This window comes from Balaenoptera borealis (genome assembly GCF_965194805.1).
Source record: "Balaenoptera borealis genome assembly, chromosome: 2".
NCBI classification, from domain to species: domain Eukaryota; kingdom Metazoa; phylum Chordata; class Mammalia; order Artiodactyla; family Balaenopteridae; genus Balaenoptera; species Balaenoptera borealis.
In genome coordinates, this window is record NC_138867.1 from 175,503,285 (window position 1) to 175,522,037 (window position 18,753).

Here is an 18,753-nt window from a genome sequence, read left to right on the forward strand (position 1 = left end):
GGTGGGAGCCATGGAGAGTTCTGAACAGAGGAGGCATGAGACTTGACTCAGGTTTTCACAGGCTCCCTCGGTCCACATTCATGTCTGTGTCACTGTTCTCATCTGTGTCTGTCCCTGCTCCCCCGCCCCCCTCTGTTGCCAGGAATCCCAAGCTGAGCCTTGGGATCCAAGGATCATAAGCCAGGTACAGATTCTGCCCTTGCTCAGTGGCCCGCCAGCCGCGGGGGTCCCAGACCAGGGTCCCGAGCTGTGGGGGAATCGTGGTGGCTCTGACCCCGGCCCCGCCCCTCCCCCCAGTCTTCCTGCTCCTCCCAGGAGCGCCTGCACCAGCTGCCCTACCAGCCCACCGTGGACGAGCTCCACTTCCTCTCCAAACACTTCGGCAGCACCGAGAGCATCACGGATGAGGATGGTGGCCGCCGCTCCCCTGCGGTGCGGCCTCGCTCGCGGAGCCTCAGGTGGGCCTGCATCCCCCTCCCCGTCCAAGCTGGTGGGTCTGGGGCTCATGCCCTGCGAGACGCCTGTCTGCAGTTTTGGAGGTAGGTGACTGGACGCGATGGGCTTCTCTCTCCGCAGCCCCGGGCGCTCTCCCTCCTCCTACGACAACGAGATCGTGATGATGAACCATGTCTACAAGGAGAGGTTCCCAAAGGTGAGGCGGGGCAGGGGGCGGCTGCAGGGAAGCGGGGCGGCCGGAGCCCTCGCTCGCCTTAGCTCCGCGCGCCCCCTGGTGGCCGGCGCCGCGCCGTGCAGGCTTTGGCAACCACTGCCTCCGGGCTGAGCCCCGCGCCGGCTTCCCGGCCCTGCCTCCGTCCCTTCCGCAGGCCACCGCGCAGATGGAAGAGAAGCTGCGCGACTTCGCCCGCGCCTACGAACCTGACAGCGTGCTGCCGCTGGCCGATGGCGTGCTCAGCTTCATTCACCACCAGATCATCGAGCTGGCCCGGGACTGCCTGACCAAGTCCCGCGACGGCCTCATCACCACCGTATACTTCTACGAATTGCAGGAAAACCTGGAGAAGCTGCTGCAGGACGTGAGTGCACCAGGAGGCCGGCCACACCTCAGGCTCTGAACCCCCAAATCAGGCTCAATGGCCCCATACTTTCCTTCACCCCACATCCATTCAGGGGGCGCCTACCACGTGCCAAGGGGCTAGTGTGGATTGAAGGGTGGAGGAGAAAGACTAAAGCCCCGCTCTAGGTCGGATGGAGGAAGCAGGAATTTATATATATACATATATATTTCACAAAATGCACCTTTTGCCTTTATTTCATCAAAATCACTATATTGTTATAACCAAGATTTTCACATAATTTGGTGATATTGACAGTAATAATTTAAAAGTTTCTTTTATTTTTTCACTGTTTTAATTAATTTTATTGGAGTACAGTTGATTTTCAACGTTGTGCTAGTTTCTGCTGTACAGCACAGCGAATCAGTTATACATATACGTATATCCACTCTTTTTAGATTCTATTCCCATATACGTCATTACAGAGTACTGAGTAGAGTTCCCTGTGCTATACAGCAGGTTCTTATTAGTTATCTATTTTATACAGTTATCTATTTTATATGTCACTCCCAATCTCCCAATTTATCCCTCCCAACCTCCCAAACAGGAGGCAGGAATTTAACATCCTTCACCTCCTTCAGGTCTTTACTCAAATGCTACCTCCTCAGATGGCATCAGGACTGAGACTAGGATGAGGCAGGTGATTTTTTTCCCCCTTCAGAACATTAATTATTGAAAAAGTTGAAAAAAAAAGGTATGTTAAAACTTAACATTAAGTTTAAATATTTTATTTATAATTAAACCAAAATTTGTTATAATTTAACTTTCCTGGTTTTAATGGAAACGAACTAATCAACAATACTGTTTTCATTAAAATCATTAATCATTTGAAAAACATAAAAACATGTAGAGATGGTCCCACACATTTCCTTTTGATTCAAGCTCCAGTATGGTTTGGCCCAGCCCTCTGGGATCCTGTCCTTATTTAAATTTTTCTGGGAATTCCCTGGCGGTCCAGTGGTTAGGACTCGGCGCTTTCACCGCCAGGGCCCAGGTTCAATCCCTGGTCAATCCCTGGTCAGAGAACTAAGATCCCACAAGCCTCGCGGCCAAAAAATAAACAAATAAATTTTGCTTATCATTTTTTTCTGCGTTAATTTTTATTTTTCAAATAGTGCATTAAAATATTAGTTATCTTGAAGACTGAGGTTTTTGGTGTCCAAGGTGACTGCCTCATTTGCCTCACCATAGTCTTGACTTTGATGGGCATGATAGATAAATTAATATGTGGCCTGTTTGATAGGAAACAGGAACAGGAGAGTAGAGTAATGGCGATTGAGAGTCCTACCAGGTAGTGGGGTGTGATTTTGGATTGGAGGGGTCAAGGCAGGCCTCCATGAGGAGTTGACAACTGAGCAAAGACCTAAAGGAGGAGAAGTAGGAAGCCATGCAAGGATCTGAGGAGAGAGCATGCCAGGCAGAGGGATTTTTAACTCGGCCTGGATTATAGAGCTGTTTTGAAGATGAATTGAGTGAGTGAAGGTTTTAGGACCATGTTTGCTATAACAATAATGATTATTTTTACCATGTGGCCTGGGCCTCAGTTTACTCATCTGTAAAATGGGACAACAGCAACAGTATTGTCAATTCCTGTGGGGATGGGAGAGAAACCTGGCTCAGGAAAGGCACCTGTGAACCACACCCCCACTATGCCCTGCATCCCAGGCCTATGAACGTTCCGAGAGCTTGGAGGTGGCCTTTGTCACTCAACTGGTGAAGAAGCTGCTCATTATCATTTCACGCCCAGCGAGGCTGCTGGAGTGCCTGGTAAGGGGGCTGGACATGGGCAGGGGGCAGTTGGTGGGGGACGGGGGAGGGGTTGGCTGGGACACCTTGGAGTTCACCCTGAGCGCACCCTGCCTTGCCTCAGGAATTCAACCCCGAGGAGTTCTACCACTTGCTGGAGGCAGCCGAGGGCCATGCGAAGGAGGGCCACCTTGTCAAGACGGACATCCCCCGCTACATCATCCGCCAGCTGGGCCTCACCCGTGACCCCTTTCCAGGTGCTGGCTGCTGGGTGCAGGGGACTGTGGGTGAACCAGCTGGGACCCCAGTCTCTACTCACTCTCATTCCCTTCCTAGATGTGGTACACCTGGAGGAACAGGACAGTGGCGGCTCTAACACACCTGAGCAGGACGACCTCTCTGAGGTAAGGCCAGGTGGCCCAGTAGGCAACACTCTGGGCTGTCCCGACTGGTCGGGGCTCACCTCCTGGCTCTTTGTCCTCAGTCTGGGTGGACCTCTTGGTCCCCACTCTGAGCCTCAGTTTCCCCAACTCTAAAATGCGTTAATAATAGCTCTTCCTCCATAGGCTTTTTTCTTTTCATGGTAAAATACACATAACATTGTTATTTACTACATTCACAACGTTGTGTGGCCATTACCTCTGCCTAGTTCCTGAACATTTTCATCATCCCAAAAGGAAACCTTGTACCCATTACACAGTTCCTCCCCATCCTCCCTCCCCCACAGCCCCTGGCAACCACTGATCTGCTTTCTAGATCTTTCTGTCTCTATGGCTTTGCTGATTCTGGATATTTCATATAAATGGAATCATTCACTCTGTGGCCTTTGGTGTCTGGCATAATGTTTTCAAGGCTTATCCATGCTGTAGCATAAATCAGTACTTCATTCCTTTTCATGGCTGAATAAAATATGCCACATTTGGTTTATCCATCGTGCATCAATGGACATTTAGGTTGTTTCCATCTTTTAGCTATTGTGTGAATAGTGCTGCTATGAACATTTGTGTACAAGTATTTGTTGGAACAACTGTTTCAGTTCTTTTAGGTACATAACTAGGAGTGGAATTGCTGGGTCACATGGTAATTCTAGTTTTAATTTCTGGAGGAACACTGCATGGAGTTTTGAGTGGGTTGAGTGTCTCTGTGTGTTAACAGCTCAGCATAGTAAAAATTACTATAATTCCACCCCCCAGGCCAACCACACTTGGTAGATGTTCCACATATCTGGTGGAGATTGCCCACCATAATGGTCATGCATGTGTTTCCTCTGAGCTGCCTAGTGTTTTCAAAAATGTGAAACAAAATATAGAAATCAGAAGATTAAAATTAGAATCTGGGTTTGTGCCTTTTTTGAAAAATTAGAAGTTCTGACAATACTGTGATGGAACCAGCTGGCATTGAGTGGGGGCTGGCCTATGATATGGGGTATCTACACCCCAGTCACCCATGGCTCTCACCTGGTATGCCTGGCCCCTGAAGGCATTTGGATTTGTAACCTTTGTTTCAAATTGTGTCTAAGAATTCACACATACATACACACACATCTGTCATATATATATATATATACATATATATATGTATATATATATATGTATATATATATATATTTTTTAAAAATCTCATTATACATGCCATTTGTTTAATTTTTTGAATAGGTAATGGAATGACATCACTCAAAAGTCTAAAACTCTAAAAAGGTATTTATCTTTAATTGTTGTTTGTAGGATCCTATGTAATTCCATTCAATCAAACTTGTGAATTGAGTGATTCAAATCTTCCATCTTCCTATTCATCTTTTTTTTGCCAGATTGATCTGATAGTTTCTGAGAGCCATGTGTTAAATTCTTGTTTTGAGTAATTTCTCTTTGTAATTCTGTCAATGTTTGTGTCAGACTCTTTTGGGCTACATTTTTAGGAGTGTAGAGTTCAATATTTTTATATCTCATACATCTTTTTGTGAAATATTTATGTAATAAATCTCTTGTCCCTAAGAAAAATAAATATTACTTTTAAAAAAGGCATACAGTGAAAAATCTTATACCCAATCTTGTCCCCCACATCCCTATTACCTCAAGTATGATTATATTTTGTCCCCTTTTTTACACAAAAGCATACAGTAATATTGTTCCTTGTCCCCCTCCCCATTTAACAAAATACTTTGGAGAACTTTCTAATAAGTGTACAGAGATATTCCTCATTTTTAAAATGTACAGGACTTCCCTGGAGGTCCAGTGGTTAAGACTCCATGCTTCTACTGCAGGGGGCACGGGTTCGATCCCTGGTCGGGGAACTAAGATCCTGCATGCGGTGCAATGCAGCCAAAAACAAAACAAAACAAAACAAAACAGCGGTACAATATTCCTTTAGATTAGATCCCCCCATGTGTTTATTTAACCAATTTCCTATGTATGGATTTTTTCCAGTCTTGCAATGAGCAGGATAGTACATATGTCATTTTTCACATGTGCAAGCATATCTGTAGCATGAATTCAAAAGTGAAATTGCTGGATTAAAGGGAACATGCATTTGTAATTCTGATATACACCCAGGTACCTTTCATGGGGGCTGTACCAATTTATACTCCCAACAGCAAGGTCTAAAAGTATCTGTTTCCCCACAGCTTTGCCCACAGAGTGTCAGCTTTTTGGATTTTTTTTGCCAATCTTCTGAGTGAAAAATGGTATCTTGGGGTAGTTTTAGTTTGCCTTTTTGTCATTATGTGTGAGGTTTAACATTTTTTCACATGGTTAAGAGCTCTAACTCTAGTTCACATAACTTGCCTATTTTTTCTCTTCAATTGTTAGTTTATTTGTTGATGTCTGAGAGCTCTTTATATATTAGAGTGATTAGCCATTTTGTAGGTTTCTTTCCTAATGGAGAGACGTTAGTTATCAATATATGACTTCAGTGTCAGCCAGTCTTGGGTTCAAGTCTTGACTTTGTTACTCCCTCACTGTGGCACTTGGATGAAGGACACACCCACCCCCTCTGTGCCTCAGTCTCCCCATATGTTAGGTGGAATAACAAGAGTGCCAATCTCATGATGATGATGGGGTGGTCTCCATCTTTCCCCTGCAGGGCCGAAGCAGCAAGGCTAAGAAACCACCTGGAGAGAATGACTTTGAGACCATCAAGCTCATAAGCAATGGTGCCTACGGGTGAGCCACCCGGGGCTCTGGCGGGGGGAGGGTGGCGGAGGCCGGGTGTCTCGGAGGTGATGGCCGGTCCTCGCTCTCTCCCCCTGCAGCGCCGTCTACCTGGTGCGGCACCGGGACACGAGGCAGCGCTTCGCGATGAAGAAGATCAACAAGCAGAACCTGATCCTGCGCAACCAGATCCAGCAGGCCTTCGTGGAGCGCGACATCCTCACCTTCGCTGAGAACCCCTTTGTGGTCGGCATGTTCTGCTCCTTTGAGACCCGGCGCCACCTCTGCATGGTCATGGAATATGTGGAAGGTGTGCCTGCCTGCAGGGCTGTAGGGAAGATCGCTAGTCAGGGCTGCTGGGGGTGGCCTGCCTGAGTCCCAGTCACCAAATTAACTACCCACCTGTATGTTTATCCAGCCATTTATCCATCCAGTCACTGATCCTCCATTCCATCTGTTTATTTATATCCAGCCGTCTATTGATGTATCTTCATTTCTCTTCACTGATTTATTTTCATTTCTCTCAATATAGATACATCCATCCAATTATCCATCCTTCCTTCATTTCATCTATTCATTTGCTAATCCATCTGTTTTTCTATCCATATATCTATGTGCCATCTCTCCATCCATCCATCCATTTGATTATCCGTCTGTTTGTCCATCCATATTTCTGTTTATCCATTCCATCGTTATTTATTTTATTCAAGTATAGTTGATTTACAATATTATATTACATCTATTTTAAAAAATTAATAGACTTCATTTTTTAGAGCAGTTTTAGGTTTATAGAAAAATTGATTGGACAGTACTGAGAGTTCCCACATATTCGCTTCCCCCCCACCCCCAGTTTCCCCTGTTATTTACATCTTGTATTAGTGTGATACATTGGTTACAACTGATGAACAAATATTGATACATAATTATTAACTAACGTCCGTAATTTATATTAGGGTTCATTGCTTGTATTGTACATCTATTTTCCATCGATCCATCTTTTTCTATATCTAGACATTCATTCATCTATTTATTCACCTAACTACTTACCATCCATCTATCCAGCAATACCTATTTACCTATTTATTAATCCATCGGCTATCCATCCCTCTTTCTATCCATCCATTTACTGTTCTTAGTTTGATTCATTCATCCAAACCTCCATTCTAGCAGCTATCTCATTTTATCTAGCTAGCTATTTAAATCCATCTGTTCATCCACAATTCATCCATCAGTTTATCTGTCCATTTACCATCCATCCAATCATCCAACCACCAATGTATAGGTTTTTCATCTGTTTATCTATCCATCCCCAATATTAATCCATCTGTCGTCCAAACAGACATGTACTATGGTTATTAGGACACACACATGATCTCACAGGGCTACAACTGTGCCACTTCCGAGCCTTAATTGACCATTCAGTCACTCAACAGGTGTCCCCTCATCATCTCCCTCATGCCACATGCTGTGCTGGGCGCTGGTGGATACCCAGACAGACACGCTTTTCCCTCATATAGGTAACATTCAAGTCTGTATAAACATACAATAAACAAGAAAAATAAGCTAAAAGAGACAAGGTTGTTTCATATAGTGAGGATGGCAACAAGGGATATAAGGCTCAAGAAGACCATGGCCACATGGGCACTTTATTCTCTGCATAAGTGTGTGTCAGGATTATCTGGTGGCCAAATTCAGATTCCCTGGCAGTCCAGTGGTTAGGACTCCATGCTTCCACTGCAGAGGGCACGGCTTCAAGAGTCTGATTCATCAGTTTCTGACATAGATAAATCTGGCTCAAGAGAAAAAAAGGAAAGAAAGAAATTTATTGACTTGTGATAGAAAAAAATCCATGTCACCTTCAGGAACGGCTGTATCTAGGTGCTCAAATCATGTCATTAGTAATCGCTCCATATTTTGGCTCTGTGGACTTCCCTTTAAATAGGCCCTGATATAGTGAGGTTACTATCCAACAGATTCCAGTTTACATTCTATGAACTTAGTAACCTTTGTGAAAAAAGAGGGAAAAGTCATTGGCGCAACTTGCGTTACATGCTGACTCAGCTGTTAAACCTGGAAGGAAATCTGGCTCTTGTAAGAAAAAGGAGAAATGGACACCGAGAGAGACTAAAATATGAATGCTGCTTGCAGTAAATCTGGTGGGGGCAAGTAATTTATATATTAAGGCCCCGGACCCTCAAGGTTGAGACTCCAGATCAAGGGCCCAAACTCAGTCGATAAGCAGGCAGCCTTGGCCCAAACCAAACCTTACCTCCACCATCAACTCCCTGCATGACCCAACCTCTCTCTGAGTCTCAGTCCCCTCCTGCGTAAAATCAGCTGATTATACTGACATTGGAGAATGGCTAAGAGGACAAGAGAAGCCTGGTAGAGGGCAGTCCCTGTGCAAGCTGGGGAGAGGGAGACCCCTATCTAAGCCTCAGTTTTCCTTAGCTATAAAATTGGGGCAATGTGAGATGGGGACTTGGTACTATGGTGCATGTTGAGTGCTCAGCTCTGAGCCAGGGGTACCTCCCTCTTCACGTGGGCCTATTCCTTCACCCCCAGGGGGGGACTGCGCCACCCTGCTGAAGAACATTGGGGCGCTGCCTGTGGAGATGGCCCGCATGTACTTCGCTGAGACAGTACTGGCGCTCGAGTACTTGCACAACTATGGCATCGTGCACCGCGACCTGAAGCCTGACAAGTGAGCCTTGACCTTTCCCATCACTCCTTCCCTGCCCCTCGGGAGGCCCTGGCATGGAAGGGCCAGGAGTGAAGTGGATGGTCCTCGCCTCTAAGACCTCAGTTTGTTTCTGCAGCCTCCTTATCACCTCCATGGGGCACATCAAGCTTACGGATTTTGGCCTCTCCAAGATGGGGCTTATGAGCCTAACCACCAACCTATATGAGGGCCACATTGAGAAGGACGCCCGGGAGTTCCTGGACAAACAGGTGTGTGTGCGGGAGTGGGGGTCACTTCGGGTGGAGTGACCCGGCAGGACTGTGGGGCCCAGGGCCTGGCGGGGGACACTGCTCCCCCGGGAGGCCCCTCCTGTGGCCAGGGCGTGGGCTGACGTCCTGCCCCCAGGTGTGTGGGACCCCAGAGTACATCGCACCCGAGGTCATCCTGCGCCAGGGCTATGGCAAACCGGTGGACTGGTGGGCCATGGGCATCATTCTCTACGAGTTCCTGGTGGGCTGCGTGCCCTTCTTTGGAGACACACCTGAAGAGCTCTTTGGACAGGTCATCAGTGGTGCGTGCCTCCGCGGTGGGCAGGCAGGGGGCACGGAAACATGGGCTGGCCCAGGGCCTCATGGACTCCAAAAGCGAACCCCAGCCCTATACCTTGCTCTGCAGATGACATCCTGTGGCCCGAGGGGGACGAGGCCCTGCCCACGGATGCCCAGAACCTGATATCCAGCCTCCTGCAGACCAACCCCTTGGGCCGGCTAGGGGCAGGTAAGGGGTCGCAGAGAATCTGAGCTGGGGGGTCTGTTGTCCGGGAGCAGGGCTCCCAGTGCTGTGTCCCTGGGTCGGAAAATGGGTGGGGAGCTGGGCTGCTTGGCTGGCCATAGCTGTCGTGAGAATCCCCTCCCCTACACCCTCCACCCCTTCCTCCCCAGGCGGTGCCTTTGAGGTGAAGCAGCACAGTTTCTTTCGAGACCTGGATTGGACAGGGCTGCTGAGGCAGAAGGCCGAGTTCATCCCCCACCTGGAGTCCGAGGATGACACCAGCTACTTTGACAGTGAGCGGGCACAGGATGTGGGATCCTTTGAGGGAGCGCTTGCATATGGCCTGGGCTGGGACCCAGCTGGGTAGGAGACTAGCCCCTTAGACGAGAGGAGAGGGCTGAAGTTGTGATGAGAGCGGGGCTTGGCATAGGGGCGGGGCTCAGTCTGAGAAGGTAAGAAAGGAAGCTGGGGTAGGGGTGGGGCCTGGACAGGAGTAAGTTCTAAAATTGGGACTGGACCTAGGTTACGAGGCGGTGCTAGGACGCGGAACTAGGCAAGAGCCTGGGCTGGCGGAGGCGGAGCCAGGGTGGAGAGCGCCTTCGGTGCAATCTGGGGATGTGGCCTTCGTGGAGGCGGGGCTAGACGAAGCCTCAGAGAGTGGGACAGGGACCCAGCGAGGGGGCAGGACCTAAACCTGATCCGAGAAAGGGGCAGGGTCGTGGCCGGGTCTGCAGGAGCCGAACCTGGCTCCCGGGGGAGTGTGATTTGAGGAGTGGACCCATGCCCGCGGTCACGACCCACACCTCCACTCCAGCCCGCTCAGACAGGTATCACCATGTGAACTCCTATGACGAGGATGACACGACGGAGGAGGAGCCTGTGGAGATCCGCCAGTTCTCCTCCTGCTCCCCGCGCTTCAGCAAGGTGAGGCAAGGCGGGGATAGGGGTGCGGTGAGACCGTCGGGAGGTGGGACCTGTGTTTAAGTACGGGATGGAGGTGGGCCTGAAGTGGCCAGGGGCTGAGGAGGCTATGGGGAGCAGGGTCCAGGCCCAAGGTCTCAGACTAGAGAAGTTACTGAGGCGGCGAGGATCTGGGAGTGATGAGGCTTGGGCGGGGTGGGGGCGGGGAGGGGAGGCAGCATGGTCTTGGAACCGACCTTTGGCATTGAGTGGAATCTAACGGGAGCCTGGACAGTTGTGGAAATGAGGACCCACAGTGGGGCGGGGCTAGATCTGGACGGGGCGGGGTCAGGGCCTGGGGATAGAGAGAATGAGCAGTGGGGGCTGGGCCAGGCCTTGGCGAGGCTGAGCAACGTCTCGCTTTGAAGAACAGCACTTAGCGGGCGTGCAGGACCTGCCTTGGGCGAGGGCACACATAATTGGGCGAGGCCTGGAGAGACGGGGCAGGAAGGAGAGCCGATTCTTTAGGGCTTGGGCAGGGCAGGGTCTAGAATAGGTCGGAGCCTAATTTTGTGGGGTGAGGCCAGAACTGAAGAACTGTAGGTGGTCGGGGTCGGCCCAGAATTGGGGGGGGTGGGGCACCCGGCTTTACTGGGGCGGAGCGTAGTTTGGCCGGGTCCAGTAGCGGGAATTCGATTGGTTCGCGAGCGAAGGCGGGACCTGGGGGCTCGACTTGCCTCCATCACCGCTCATCCGTCCTTGAAGGTGTATAGCAGTATGGAGCAGCTGTCGCAGCACGAGCCCAAGACCCCCGTGGCAGCACCGGGGACCAATAAGCGGGAGCCGAGCGCCAAGGGCCCAGAGGAGAAGGTGGCCGGCAAGCGGGAAGGCCTAGGTGGCCTGACCCTGCGCGAGAAGACCTGGAGAGGGGGCTCCCCGGAGATGTGAGCAGGGGCAGGATTTTGGGTTTGGGGTCTGGACCCGAAGGGGAGTAACTCCTCTGACCACGCCCCCTTTGCGCAGCAAGCGCTTCTCGGCGTCCGAGGCCAGCTTCCTGGAGGGGGAGGCCAGTCCTCCGTTGGGCGCGCGCCGCCGTTTCTCGGCGCTGCTGGAGCCCAGCCGCTTCAGCGCCCCCCAAGAGGACGAGGATGAGGCCCGGCTGCGCAGGTCTCCCCGGCCCAGCTCCGACCCCCCAGGCTCGCTGGATGCGCGGGCCCCCAAGGAGGCAGCTCAAGGGGATGGCACCCCCAGCGCCGGGGACCCGGAGGCCAGTGAGTGCCCCCTCCTGCCGCCTTCCCCAATTCCCCAAGGGCCATATATGAGCGTTCAATGAGCCTGTACTGCTTATGCAAGTTCTCGTGTACTCTTCACACTCCAATCTGGGATTCTCATCAACATGAGGAAGACCCGTATTCCATGGTCAGTTAACAAAAGTATTTGAGCACTCCTCTGAGTCAGGAGCTGTTACTGACGCATGTTACCTGCTCCCATGAAATTCACAATCCAGCAAGGGAGAGAAGTGGGCAGAGCATTCCAGGCAGAGGGAACAGCATGCAAGAAGTTTATAACCTTGGAGTGACCCCTAACCCACCTGCTCTGTTGCAGCTGACCGCCCACGCCCAGGCGACCTCTGTCCAACCTCGAAGGACGGGGACCCATCAGGCGTGAGAGCCACCAATGACCTGGTTCTGCGCCGGGCGCGGCACCAGCAGCTGTCAGGAGACCCGGCGGTAGAGAAGCGGCCTTCTCGAACTGGGGGCAAAGTCATCAAGTCAGCCTCGGCCACTGCCTTGTCTGTCATGATCCCTGCAGGTGACACTGGGCCCCGCCTGGCAGGGGAGGGGCTGCCCCCATTGGTGCCAGGTGCATTTTCCTGGTCCACAGTGACTGGCTCTGGGATGGGCAAGTGAGAGCTCTGGAACTTTGACTTGGGAGGAGGGAGGAGCAGACACAGGGAGAGCTGTGTCTGTTGGCTTTGACCTCTGACCATGGGTCTGTGTCTGCAGTGGACCCCCATGGAAGCTCACCCTTGGCCAGCCCCATGTCCCCACGATCTCTCTCCTCCAACCCGTCCTCACGGGACTCCTCACCAAGTCGGGACTACTCGCCAGCTGTCAGTGGTCTTCGCTCCCCCATCACCATCCAACGCTCGGGCAAGAAGTATGGCTTCACACTGCGTGCCATCCGCGTCTACATGGGTGACTCAGATGTCTACAGTGTACACCACATTGTCTGGGTGAGCGCTCATGGGTGGAGCCTGTGTTCTACGGTGGGGGTGGGGAGAGAGACACCCCCCCCCAGGGGTGAGGGACAGCTCAAACTCTGGAACCAGGCAACCTGGATGAGACTCCTCTGTGACCCTCCTCTGTAACTTTTCCTCTCTGACTCTCAGTTTCTTCATTTGTAAACTGGGGAGAATAATTGTTATTTCATAAACTGTTATGAAGATTACCGTGCCTGCAGAGCTAGGTGTCTGGCACATAAGCTTAGGGAGCTTTCCTTGTTACCAATCCTGTTAATTCTGCTCCTGTGGGGTTCCCTATCCCCAGCACGTGGAGGAGGGGGGCCCAGCCCAGGAGGCAGGGCTCTGTGCCGGGGACCTCATCACCCACGTGAACGGGGAGCCTGTGCATGGCATGGTGCATCCTGAGGTCGTCGAGCTGATCCTTAAGGTGAGTCCATGGGAGAGAGCCAACTGTCTTGCGGTGGGGGTGGGGCGAAGGATGGGGGAGATCCCGGGAAGTTGGAGTTGCCAGAGCAGCTTCCAGCAGAGAACTTTCCCCCTTTCTTCCCCCAGAGTGGCAACAAAGTAGCCGTGACCACCACGCCCTTCGAAAATACCTCCATCCGCATCGGCCCTGCGCGGCGCAGCAGCTACAAGGCCAAAATGGCTCGGAGGAACAAGCGGCCCTCTGCCAAGGAGGGCCAGGAGAGGTGGGTGGGGCCAAGTGCAGTGGGCGGGGCTATAAACAGCAGGCCCCTGGAACACTCCAGTTTATGAGCGATGGCCAGGGCTTACGTGGGAGAGGCATAGGTGAGGACAGGAGAAGGGACATTCACAGGGAAGGTGGCCGGGGCCACCAAGTGAAGAGCAAAACCAAGACAACAGAGAAGGAGGGGCTGGGAAAGCGGGAGGAGTCAGGAAAGGAGGATGTACCAAGCTCCTAGGCTGAAGGAAAGGCACTGTGGGAGCAGAGCTGAGCCAGCAGATGTGGACTAAGAGGGTGCCGTCCAGGAGATGATTCTGCCTTGCCGGATGTATTATATTTAGGCGACTGAGAGGGGCCAGGAGAAGAGATTTCTATCTGGGATGTGTACGCCAGGCCAGTAGAAATAATTTCTTCCCTTATATGTAGGAGGAACTAGGAGAGGTGGGTGGAGCCAGGAGAGTTTTCTGTTTTGATCAGTGGGTTTGACCTGGACAAGGAGTGAGTGGGGATTTGAGAAGCCTGGCTGAGTCCAGTGAATTTCTTCCCACTCTGATAGGTGGGTTTAGTTGGAGAGGGAGGGGCTAGACAGGTGGGCGGGGCAAGAAAAGGTTGGTTCTGTTTTGATGGGTGTTTCCAGCTTGGACTGTGAGTGGTCAGAAAGGAATGGGTAGACCTGAGGTGGGAGGAGCCAAGTGGGACGGAGCTAAAGGAAGTTCTTTGGTCTGGAACTGTGTTGTAGCTGAAGAGGGAGGGGTCAGAAAGGGTGGGTGGTTCCAGGAGGTACCTTGAAGTCCTGAAGTGGGAGGAGCCGGGAGCTCTGGAGTCTGGTCTAGGGAAGGTGGTCCCCTCCTTGTCCTCCAGCAAGAAGCGTAGCTCCCTCTTCCGCAAGATAACGAAGCAGTCGAACCTGCTGCACACTAGCCGCTCTCTGTCGTCGTTGAACCGTTCGCTGTCGTCCAGCGACAGCCTCCCGGGCTCGCCCACGCACGGACTGCCGGCGCGCTCGCCCACCCACAGCTACCGCTCCACGCCTGACTCCGCCTACCTAGGTAGGCCCTGAGCCTGCGCGGGGGCCGAGCTGCGCGCGGTGGCGGGGCGGTGCCCTGGCGGCGCCCGCGGCGCTCATCGTCCTGTCTCGCCCGTCCGCAGGCGCCTCGTCCCAGAGCAGCTCGCCGGCCTCGAGCACGCCCAACTCGCCAGCGTCGTCGGCGTCGCACCACATCCGGCCCAGCACGCTGCACGGCCTGTCGCCGAAGCTGCACCGCCAGTACCGCTCTGCGCGCTGCAAGTCGGCCGGCAACATCCCGCTGTCGCCGCTAGCGCACACGCCGTCCCCGACACAGGCGTCGCCGCCGCCGCTGCCGGGCCACACGGTGGGCAGCTCTCACACGACGCAGAGCTTTCCGGCCAAGCTGCACTCGTCGCCGCCAGTGGTGCGCCCGCGCCCTAAGAGTGCCGAGCCCCCGCGCTCGCCACTCCTCAAACGCGTGCAGTCGGCGGAGAAGCTGGGAGCCTCGCTGGGCGCCGACAAGAAGGGCGCGCTGCGCAAACACAGCCTCGAGGTGGGCCACCCGGATTTCCGCAAGGACTTCCACGGCGAGCTGGCGCTGCATAGCCTCGCCGAGTCGGACGGCGAGACGCCCCCTGTCGAGGGTCCCGGCGCGCCCCGGCAGGTCGCCGTCCGCCGCCTGGGCCGCCAGGAGTCGCCCCTGAGCCTGGGCGCGGACCCGCTGCTGCCGGCTTCGAGTAAGGAGAAAGAGTCCCCGGGTGGCGCCGAGGCCTGCACCCCGCCCCGCGGGACGACCCCCGGGGGCCGGACCCTGGAGCGGGACGCCAGCGGCACGCGACACCAGAGCGTGCAGACAGAGGACGGCGCGGGAGGGGCGGCCAGGGCCGTGGCCAAGGCCGCGCTGAGCCCGGTGCAGGAACACGAGACGGGCCGGCGCAGCAGCTCCGGCGAAGCAGGCACGCCCCCGGTGCCCATTGTCGTAGAGCCTGTGCGGCCTGGGGCCAAGGCTGAGGTGCCGCAACTCCCAAGTGTGGACTCCAAGGGGTTGCAGGAATCTGCACCCCTGGCACCTCCCGCACCTGAGGCCCCGCGGGGCCGGGAGCGCTGGGTGCTGGAGGTGGTGGAGGAGCGGACCACGCTGAGCGGGCCTCGTTCTAAACCTGCCTCTCCCAAGCTCTCCCCAGAGCCCCAGACCCCCTCCCAAACCCTAACAAAGAATGTACCCAGCAGTGCAGGGCCCCCAGCCCCACCTGCTTCCCTCCTGGTCCCCACCACCAAGCCTGAGGTGGCCCTGACTTCCCGGTGCCCTGCTGAAGCTGTGCCCCCAGCAGCCCCGACCAAAAAAGGGGCGCCCTGCCCCATGCCCCCGGGCCCATAGCAGAGGGAGCCACTGGCCCTGCGCTGTACAGCCGCCTGTATACATATGTACACATATAAATAAAGTGCGTCCGTGCTGCGTGAGCTTTCTAGAGCTCGCCCCTCCTCCCCTAGCAAGGCAGGACATCATGTTTCCTCCCCCTTGCCTGTGTGCTTGTTGAGGGGTGGAACTCCAGTCCTGGTTACCATAAAGAGGGGAGGTGAGTCTTGGTTGGCCCTTCCTCGTGATCCCACTTTGTGTCTCACCTATGTGCCAGCTGCCCCCAGACCCTCAGCAAACTGCAGTGCTGTTCTGAGTCCCAGTGCCCACCTGAAGAAAAGATTAACAGCCTCATTTACCAATTTCTTTTTATTCCTCGACAATCCTGAGTAAGGTGTTATGATTCCCATTTTGCAGATGAGTAGACTGAGTCACAGAGAGGTTAAGGCACATGATCAAGGCCAAACAAATAGGAAGAGACTAAATAGATTCAAACTGAAGTCCAAACTGGCCCTTGAGCCTTAGCTCTTATATGCTCTGCTGGGCTTCCTAGAGAGAAGGCCCTGCTCTACTTTCCACAGGGCTCCCATGCCTTCACCAGAGGCTGGAAGGCCTTCCAGAGGGTGGGCAGCTGGGCACACAGTGTGCCCCCACCCCGGTGCTCCTCTCTTTTGTTCCGATTCATGTCACCCACACAGGCCCAGGGCCTTTCTGGGGCTACACACCACTTGGAATGGTCTTCTGTGGCATTGAAGGTTGGCCCAGCTAGCCCAGGGAAGGCTATCTGGGTCACATCCAGTACGTGCTGGACGCCAGAGCAGTTGGAGGGCAGGATGCCAGGAGATCTTTGCCAGAACTGGACCTGTAGGTCACTGCCAAGGGCTTCCACCAACCAGCCAGAGTACAGGTCTGCAGAAGATGGAAAGAGGACATGGACAGGGTCAGGATCACTGCTAGGGATTCCCTAGGCCACTTCCCCTCTCTGAGCTGTTTCCTCAGTTATCAATTCCTGGCAATCTGGGGAATTATAACATTAAGACTAATAGCCCTTACTAAATGCTTTACATGCATCATGTCACTCGACAGTCCTTTAAAGTTGATACCATTATTCCCATTTTTCAGAAAGGTAAGTTGAGGCTCTGGTTAAATCATGTATCACACAGCCAGAAACCAATATTTGAACACAGGTATATTTGTTGTTCACCTCTCATGTGATTATGACTCCAAGGTATTCTAGTCCCTAACCATGACCTGCCCTCAGCCATGGACACACCAGACACCCCCTCTGCAGAAAAAGTTCTCCAACTGTCAACCTCAAGGCTCACCATCTCCAAAGTTTCCAAATTTGGCAAAGCTCTGGAACATGTGTCCTTTGTTTGATGTGAGTGTTACGCTGCTGTTCCATGGTCCCTGGCGAACATGATGGCCCTTGACTACCTCCTCCAGGTGGAATTTCTGGGCAAAGTCCCCTTCCAGCCTATGGTCATACACGAGGGGGTAGGTGTAGGTCAGCTGTCTGCCTGGAGGGCAAGGGGAGAAGAAAATGAGTGACTGTTCCAAGATTCTAGCCTGGGAATAAGGGACTCACCCTGCCTCCCTGTCTCCACTCACTGATATTCAGGAACTGGGTGAGAGGAAAAGATACACAGATCAGGGTCTGCCCATAGTTCTGGGCACTAGGAGGCCAGCTGTACGCAGCAGAGGAGGCAGGTGGAGGGAAGTTCGGAACGCTGTGGATCAACCAGAAGCCCCCTTCTTGGTCCAGGAGCAGCACACCTGAACCAGAAATTGGAGATCAGGGGGACTGCTTGAGGCATCCCAACAAGCACACGTGCAACCCAGGAACACTCAGTCTGTAGGGGGCCTGGACCACAGGACCAGTGGGCAGTGGGCAGTGTCAGGACCACTGCTGAGCTCAGTTTCCACAGCCATCGATTATCTTAGTCCAGAGGAAGGACAATGTTGATTTAAAATAAGGAAACAGATGGCTAGGGCCTGACAGAGCAGCCCACCCTCACCCCCCTGGCAACTTATGGGTTAGCTGGGGGAAATGCACAGGGAAACCAGAACTCTTCCCCAGTCCCCAGTCTGGCCTCACCTTTCGTGTGCCCACGGCTGGAAGAGTCCTGAGACCCGCTGGATTGAGGCGGTTGGTCATTGTAGAGTAGAAAGGCGAGCTGGGGAAGATGGACAGGGGCAACTTGAAGGTTCCCACAAGTCGGGCCCACCCTAGAGTCCCACCCCAGGTTCTGCCGGGGGCGTCTTCACCTGGCTGGTGGTGTTTCGGTACAGCGGCAGCAGGCTGCGGCCCACGGCCCCCGTGGGGCTGCTGATGAGCCCCGCACCGTCGCGCCAGCCCCCTGAGTCTTCATCTAAGTACTTGTACCGCAGCCCTCTCTGCGCCGCATCTCCGGGCCCGCTGTGGGCCGGCAGCTTGTAGACGACGAACCTGGAGGTTAGGAAAAGGACAGAATAGAGGAAGAAGAGAAGGAACCCCAGTCTTCACCTAGGAACGCAGCAATCCCCAGTGCGGCCCTGGAGGGATAGTCGGCTCCCGCCCACTCACCAGTCCACAGGCTGCCCCGAGTCCCCGTAGCAGGTCAGGGTCCCTACAGGGACCCAGAGCAGCGCGGCCAATAGCAGCAAGCTCAGCGCGGCCATGAGCTCAGAGCGCTAGCTGGGGTCTAGAAATCTGTGTCAGGACCGCAAGGCGCGGCGTCACGAGCTGGGCCAGACCCGGCCTCTGGTGACTTTCACTTCCCCAAACCCGCCGGGGAACCCAGGCCCAGACATCACGAGGATGCAGACTCCGCCCGCGAGGTGAGAAGCAGAGATTTGAATAGGTAGTCAAGGATCCTCCAAGGGGCTCGGCTTTCTTCGGGGCAGTCGCTCCCTGCAGGCTCCACCCCCGACCCGGCCAGCCTGGGGCCTCCTCCTGCTTACGGCAGACTAGTCCCTGATAGGCTCCATCCTCTGGCTCGGCCCAGACATGGCGTCTCATGGCCAGGTGGTTTCCAGTGTCCGGCCTCCGGCTCTACTCCTGGCCAATCACAGCCCACGTCCCTCCAGTAGGCCCTGCCTCCGTCTCTTTCAATTCTGGCTAATCCCAATCAACACTCTTTCACTGAACCTCGCTCC

At 53.6% G+C, this 18,753-nt stretch overlaps 2 protein-coding genes and 1 long non-coding RNA gene across 5 annotated transcripts in view; 1 reads left to right on the plus strand and 2 right to left on the minus strand.

Moving 5' to 3' along the window:
- Positions 1-15,748, plus strand: part of MAST1 (microtubule associated serine/threonine kinase 1) — a 25,869-nt gene extending 10,121 nt beyond the window's left edge. For all 3 annotated transcript variants that reach the window (XM_082379719.1, XM_082379718.1, XM_082379720.1), the window contains 22 exons: positions 298-458; positions 577-652; positions 825-1,034; positions 2,739-2,840; positions 2,944-3,076; positions 3,156-3,223; positions 5,898-5,977; positions 6,067-6,275; positions 8,531-8,669; positions 8,785-8,917; positions 9,054-9,219; positions 9,324-9,425; positions 9,590-9,712; positions 10,234-10,343; positions 11,085-11,263; positions 11,343-11,590; positions 11,925-12,131; positions 12,326-12,555; positions 12,869-12,991; positions 13,117-13,253; positions 14,111-14,298; positions 14,399-15,748. In XM_082379719.1, coding sequence (XP_082235845.1) covers positions 298-458; positions 577-652; positions 825-1,034; positions 2,739-2,840; positions 2,944-3,076; positions 3,156-3,223; positions 5,898-5,977; positions 6,067-6,275; positions 8,531-8,669; positions 8,785-8,917; positions 9,054-9,219; positions 9,324-9,425; positions 9,590-9,712; positions 10,234-10,343; positions 11,085-11,263; positions 11,343-11,590; positions 11,925-12,131; positions 12,326-12,555; positions 12,869-12,991; positions 13,117-13,253; positions 14,111-14,298; positions 14,399-15,636 — 4,362 coding nt within the window. In that variant the 3' untranslated portion in view covers positions 15,637-15,748. The remainder of the gene's footprint in view (positions 1-297; positions 459-576; positions 653-824; positions 1,035-2,738; positions 2,841-2,943; positions 3,077-3,155; positions 3,224-5,897; positions 5,978-6,066; positions 6,276-8,530; positions 8,670-8,784; positions 8,918-9,053; positions 9,220-9,323; positions 9,426-9,589; positions 9,713-10,233; positions 10,344-11,084; positions 11,264-11,342; positions 11,591-11,924; positions 12,132-12,325; positions 12,556-12,868; positions 12,992-13,116; positions 13,254-14,110; positions 14,299-14,398) is intronic.
- Positions 6,358-14,132, minus strand: LOC309623185. The gene is made up of 3 exons (XR_014241272.1): positions 14,034-14,132; positions 11,911-12,071; positions 6,358-7,754 (listed from the first exon to the last, which is right to left on the minus strand). It is a non-coding gene; the product is annotated as an uncharacterized lncRNA (long non-coding RNA).
- A 221-nt stretch (positions 15,749-15,969) lies between the features above and the next one.
- Positions 15,970-18,602, minus strand: DNASE2 (deoxyribonuclease 2, lysosomal). The gene is made up of 6 exons (XM_082379766.1): positions 18,182-18,602; positions 17,884-18,064; positions 17,714-17,792; positions 17,227-17,391; positions 16,941-17,135; positions 15,970-16,524 (listed from the first exon to the last, which is right to left on the minus strand). The coding sequence occupies exons 1-6, from the start codon at positions 18,274-18,276 to the stop codon at positions 16,184-16,186; spliced, it is 1,056 nt and encodes a 351-aa protein (XP_082235892.1). The 5' UTR covers positions 18,277-18,602; the 3' UTR covers positions 15,970-16,183.
- Positions 18,603-18,753: the final 151 nt, after the last annotated feature.